Consider the following 6,000-nt stretch of genomic DNA (forward strand, 5'->3'; position numbering starts at 1 on the left):
AACAGTACAAATTCCTGTTTAAGTTCATTAGACTCGATTTGCAGCGGTGTAATTCCCAAAAATCACCACAGGAGGGCCTGCTTTAGGTCCTCTGACTTTTTTTTGCATTTCATTTTGTTTTAGTAGAAGAGGACAGAACAAAATCACACACAAACAATGAGCTAAAATAGCAACGCACAAAAAACACCACAGGAGGGCGTTCGTTAGTCTTGGGTCACAGTAGACTCATTAGACACGTTGTGGTGAGTTTTGTGAATTACAGTCCAGTCAAATAAACCTAAACTGGTGTCGCCCTCCTGTGGTGATTTTTGTGAATGACATGCTGCATTGATTATAATAAATGCTCATGTGAAAGACCAAAGACAACAGTGAATTCAGCACAATCTCAGTGGTACAGAAGAAAATCGCCTTTGGGTGTAAAAAAAAGAACTGTGTCAAATCCAGCAAGTTTTACTGAAAATGAGGTTTACATTACAAACATAAAACAATAGTAAACCATCTGTTTTATCTGAAGCACAGTGGTACAGTGGCTAAACATGGGATTTTGACTCATGAAGCTGCACCAGAGATGTGTTCAAATTGGCATTGAACGTCTTTTACTCAGCCTAAACCTACAACAATATAAACTTTAAAATAAAGCTAAATGACTCTAAAATCCAAAAAAACAGCATCACTGCTTCTGTGGCTCAGTGGTTGAAGTCTTCAGTCACAAACAGGAAAGTCCTGGTTCAAACCCCATGATTATTATTCATAATTTACAACAAATCTCTCAATAAAAGCCTGTTCGAAATTTTCATCAGCTCCACAGACTCAAATCCCACTATTGCTTATTTTAAATCCATCTCAGCCAACAAAGTCACTCAAACGGCAAAACACAGCATGAAATCCATGATGGGTTAGTGGATAAACACATGTTCTCTGAGGATGAGACTGTGATGGAGATGTGAGTTCAAATCCCACCTCCAAAAATCATATACGCCGCTTCTTTCAACTTCTTTATTGGGAAATCACAGGTAAACAGTCAAATATAAGTTCCTTCAGGTGCTCCAGCAAGAGATCTGTGGCTCGCAGGTAAGAGCGCTGCCTCACGGTTCAGAGGTTGCTGGTTCAATCCCAGCCAGGTCTCTGCGATACGAGTGAATGGAGTAGTGTGTGTGAAGGCGCGCCTGAAGAAGGGGGATATCAGTACGGTCTCCCCCTGGAGCTTCCAGCACTGTGACACGCAGCGGTTATACTTTTGCACACACTGAAAAAAAAAAAAAATAAAGCTGCATAAAAATTCTCATCCCACATCCCTTCCCCACATACTTAGGTTCCCATCATTTGCTTTTCAAAGGAAGGCCCTTCAAAAAGAAGATGATGGTAACCTACATGTTTAGTGCACTAGAACACACATTCACACACGAGATACTTCACCTGTCCATGAGCAGATGTCCATCATTACAGTCAACATCTGTCCACACGTCCAGAGCTCTGCTTCCAACCAACAACACATCACTTCTTCTGGAGAGACAAGACACACATACACACATTATTAGACACACTGCATCTAAAAAATCTAAAAATAAATTAAATAATAGTTAACAAATATAAATTAAGTACATAAACTAAATTCCTAAACAGTGTAAAAATATCGCAGAGTCTATTACTATTACGTAAACAATCCTGTACCTTTAATAATCTTTTAGTTCAATCTGCTTGTATCCCCAGTTTAGTTAAGACGTTTTTAATTAAATAAATGTGCATATTCATTCATTCTTTCAGAAGAGGCAAACAGCACGATTATTTATTATTCTCCTTTCATTTAAAGATTATTAAGGTAGCACAACAACTGATTGATTTGTTATTCTGAAGATCTGACAGGTTCAGCATGTAAACACAGTCTGTGATCAACCTTCACAGAAGATGTGAGTGTCTGAATACACTGCTAGCTGTCCAGTAACAAACACATTTTAAACAACATCATCATCGAAATCCATCTTTTGAGGCTTTTGTTCCAAGTGTTTTCGCTCTGTGTCTGTTGAATCTATCGTTACATGACTCTAAATGAACTGACAAAACTGCTCTGCTCTGACATTTCTTACATTCACATTCAGTTACTTACAGGTGAGTCGCGTGACACTCGTTTTATCACGCGGGTTTGTTTGCTGTCGAGCTGAAAGATGTGCTGTCAAAGTGACTAACAGCTCTGCAGGACCTGCACGTGGTGTTGTTGTGACTGTTGTCAAGCAGTGAGGAAGTCAGACTGAAGCTGAACCCGATTGCGCCGCCTCGTGGTGACGCAGTTTTCATTTGTATTGATGTATTATTGTCAAAGCAGGGCTTTAATGAGTCTGCTGGAGTATTTGGGTGATGCTGTTCTTTCAGTAAGATACACTTATTGTTCACAAGGGGGAGCACGTTAACACACTGATTATTTTATTTGATTTAACAGCGATTCTGTTGTGGCTAGATTGGTAACCATCCTTCTGTGAAACCCTGGTGTGAGAGGATGTATTTATGTAAGCTGATCATGTCTAACACATGATGACGTTATTCCCTGTGACCCAAAAGTTACACAGTGTTTACTATATTGTAAATACGCCACCTTGTGCCAACAAATGAGGTGTTCAATTGCCAAATATACCACTGGTGTAGAGAAGGGGAGTCAAATTCAATTCCTGGAGCCCTGCAGAGTCTAGATTCAACACACACCTGCTTCAACTGATCACGTCCTTCAGGTTTATTTGAAGACTACTTGGTATGTGTGATGGAACAAAACTCTGCTGAGGGATTACGAGTTTTTTCCATTATGTGAGCTGCTGGTGTTAGTAATAACCCAATACATTATATTAGACATCTAATGAAGGATACATACGCACAAAGATAGACATTCTAACATCAAAAAGAATTACATTGTATTTTAAAAGGTCAAGTGCCTGGAAGCTTCTTCAAGGTCACCAAACTTCGTAAGTGGACCCAATTAATAACAACGGGCATTCTTTCCATAACATTCTGTATTTTATTGTTTTTTTTTTAATGTCAAATTTATTGTGTGCAAAACAGATTCTGCATTGTGAAAAGGCAGATGTTTAAAAAGGAAGATTATTAACAGACTTGAACAATCAAATCAGTCAAATGGTTTTGTTTTCCAAATATTCAATCGAAGACTGAACATGAGCAACAATTACCTGCACATTGAGCACATAAACACACACACATAAAGCTGAACATCATGAAACAATCCTCGTTCAGATAATGTGTGTTTGTATCTGTATTGTGCAGATTTGTATGTCTTCTGTCTAGGTTTTAAGAAAGCAAATTAAAGACCATGTGTGCCCGTGAACCGCAACACGTGAGGAAACTCAAACCCTTTTTGCCTTGTCGTGTCAAAGTGACCCGCATTCTTAGAGTGTCAAGAATGCGTCAGCACTAAATATATCCTCCAGGACCTGTGAAGAAACATTCAGTCCGTTTTGCAGCGCTGCAAGGTGCATGAGATTTCTTCTGATAGTTAATTAAAAAGTTTCAGTGCAGATTCACAGTGACAACTGTGTTTTGTAATCCATCTGCATGACTCGGGTTTTCATCGAGATTGGAGTTTTGTTCATGTGTGCATCTTTTTGAGCTCTGAAACGACAATGGACTACATGGAATAAATAGATGAAGATCAGCTCATTGAGTTTGTTATTCAAATAAGCCTCCAAGATGCTTGCAGTCTCTGTTTTGAACGTATCACAAAGGTATGCACAATACTTATTTCAATATACTTGCAATTTAACGACAATAATAATATACTTCAAACAAAGGTATTTTTTGGTCTCACACATTCTCTCATGCAGGACTTTGGAAACAGTCAGTGATGAAAACCTCAAGGTTTTATCTGCAATAGATCAAGGTACTTCATACGTGTGCCTAATTATCAATGCTCTATTTTGATTGCCCAATAGCATGATATTCCTCATATGGTTGTGCAACATTATTCAGGTGACGTGTTTGCACTGAGGCGCTTGCACAAGTACAGTGATGCCTTTAAGGAAAGAGACAGCAGAGGTTGGCTTCCGATGCACAGAGCGTCTGTCCAGCCTGATGTCTATGTGTTGGATTGCGTCCTCCTGGGTGAGCAGAATCACGTCTGATAAAGTACACATAAATGAGTCACAATTAGCTCGATATAAGGCAGAGGTATATATATTGGCATCTTTTTTTCCTGGATAGCATCTCATGAGCTGAGCATGGAGGAGATGACATTCGATGGAGACACCGCTCTGACACTGGCTTGTCAAGCAGGGCATGTGCAGAGCGTAAAAGTTCTTCTCCAACACGGAGCATCTCCACACAACCCCAACAGCAGGAATGAGACTCCACTACTTCTGGGTATTACAACAAAAACATAATCAAATCAGTCTTATCTCTTGTTGGAGCTCTCTATAAGCAATTAAAGGGATAGTTCACCCAAAAATTAAAATGAGCATGCTCCATTTGTATACGTTTCTTTCATCTTTTGAGCACAAAAGATGATATTTTTAAGAATGTTGGTAGACAAACAGTTGACGGTAGCCATTGACTTCCATTGTATGAAAAAAAAAAAATACTATGGATGTCAATGGCTACCGTCAACTGTTTGGTGAACTGTCCCTTTAAGCAGATGTCATTATAAACAAAAGTTATTTGAAAAACTTCCCCAGGTGAATCTCGTGAATAAATGACAGAACTTTATTTCCCCTAACATAAGAAAATAATAAATAATTAAATAAAAAAACAAGAAAATATATTTGGCATTAATAAAGAGATTTAATTATGAATATATTATTATTATTATTAATAACAATTTTATAATGTTTTAAGACCATTAATATTTTTTAATAAAGCACATTTTACCCAATTTAATGTGATTCTCATAAATGTAATGAAGTGATGAAAATTATCTTGTATGGACAACATTTTTAATTCATAATTTTTTTTTTTTTGTCATTGAATCTTATTCAAATTATATAGAGATCAGCATTACTTTAGCACAACAAAATAATGTACAAATACTGTAGTTTATACAGTTGAAATAAAAGTTTTTGTTTTTCTCCACATTACAGCTGACAACTGAGAATTGGGTTAAATGTGTTTAATTGGCACAACATATTGTCAAAGCCAAAAACATAAATGATCCTAAAATAATGTTATTAAATGTTAGGGATGTCCCAAGCAGATCTCAAGGATCTGGGCCGATCAAGCTTTTTTTTAACTGATTACTCTCTGCATTAATCTGTATATATTGGATTTAATTTAATAACTTTAATGTACCTGAAGTGTGCACCAAACATACATTCCTATAGGAATATAAAAGTATTGGATCGGGAGATATCGGCGGATACTCAATATAAAATTATTTGAGTCGGATCAGATCAGGGGGCACAAATAACCTGATCGGGACATCCTCATCAAATATTGGTTTATGCCAGATACAATTTCTTTTTAAGTTTTTTTTTTTTTTGATTTTGACTGGGATTAAATGTAACCCAGATTTTTGACAGATTCTATTAAATTCACCACCTCATACAAAATTACACTTTGTCCTATACATGCCAATTTAAGCACAGTTTTATTAAAATAGGATTAAATAACATATCATATCATCAGTCGTGTCACCGGCTTGTGAATGTAAGAAAGAAAGAAAGTGTATTGTGGTTTTATACAAGTACATAAAACTGCTTGGTTTTGAGTTTTATAATAGGCTTCAGGATCATATTCCCACGTTTCCCTTTGTAGCTGTGAGGGTAAACTCTTATGAAATGGTATATACACTGATAATGGGAGGCGCCTTCGTGAGGCAGCTGTGTTTGAAGAAGTGGACAGTCACCCATGAGGCTGCTAAGGTGGGCTGCGTGGACATCCTGATGCTGTTGCTGAGACAAGGGGGGAAGGTGATGGGACGGGACGGGCATGGGGTCACACCGCTGGGCATCGCTGCAGAGTACGGACATCCGGAAATACTCTCAATCCTTATCCAAAATGGTAAGTCAGGTG

The 6,000-nt window shown here is 37.7% G+C and overlaps 1 protein-coding gene and 1 long non-coding RNA gene across 2 annotated transcripts in view; one reads left to right on the forward strand and one right to left on the reverse strand.

Moving 5' to 3' along the window:
• Nucleotides 1–982: 982 nt before the first annotated feature.
• On the reverse strand, nucleotides 983–2,937 carry LOC109051458. The gene is made up of 3 exons (XR_006157703.1): nucleotides 2,105–2,937; nucleotides 1,417–1,503; nucleotides 983–1,246 (listed from the first exon to the last, which is right to left on the reverse strand). It is a non-coding gene; the product is annotated as an uncharacterized LOC109051458 (long non-coding RNA).
• A 232-nt stretch (nucleotides 2,938–3,169) lies between these two features.
• LOC109051454 (ankyrin repeat and SOCS box protein 15-like) overlaps nucleotides 3,170–6,000 on the forward strand; it is a 3,886-nt gene continuing 1,055 nt past the window's right edge. The window contains exons 1-5 of the mRNA XM_042736151.1: nucleotides 3,170–3,722; nucleotides 3,822–3,877; nucleotides 3,967–4,098; nucleotides 4,198–4,356; nucleotides 5,743–5,997. Of these exons, the coding sequence (XP_042592085.1) occupies nucleotides 3,688–3,722; nucleotides 3,822–3,877; nucleotides 3,967–4,098; nucleotides 4,198–4,356; nucleotides 5,743–5,997 (637 nt within the window). The 5' untranslated portion in view covers nucleotides 3,170–3,687. The remainder of the gene's footprint in view (nucleotides 3,723–3,821; nucleotides 3,878–3,966; nucleotides 4,099–4,197; nucleotides 4,357–5,742; nucleotides 5,998–6,000) is intronic.

Source organism: Cyprinus carpio, chromosome A4 (genome assembly GCF_018340385.1).
Source record: "Cyprinus carpio isolate SPL01 chromosome A4, ASM1834038v1, whole genome shotgun sequence".
NCBI classification, from domain to species: domain Eukaryota; kingdom Metazoa; phylum Chordata; class Actinopteri; order Cypriniformes; family Cyprinidae; genus Cyprinus; species Cyprinus carpio.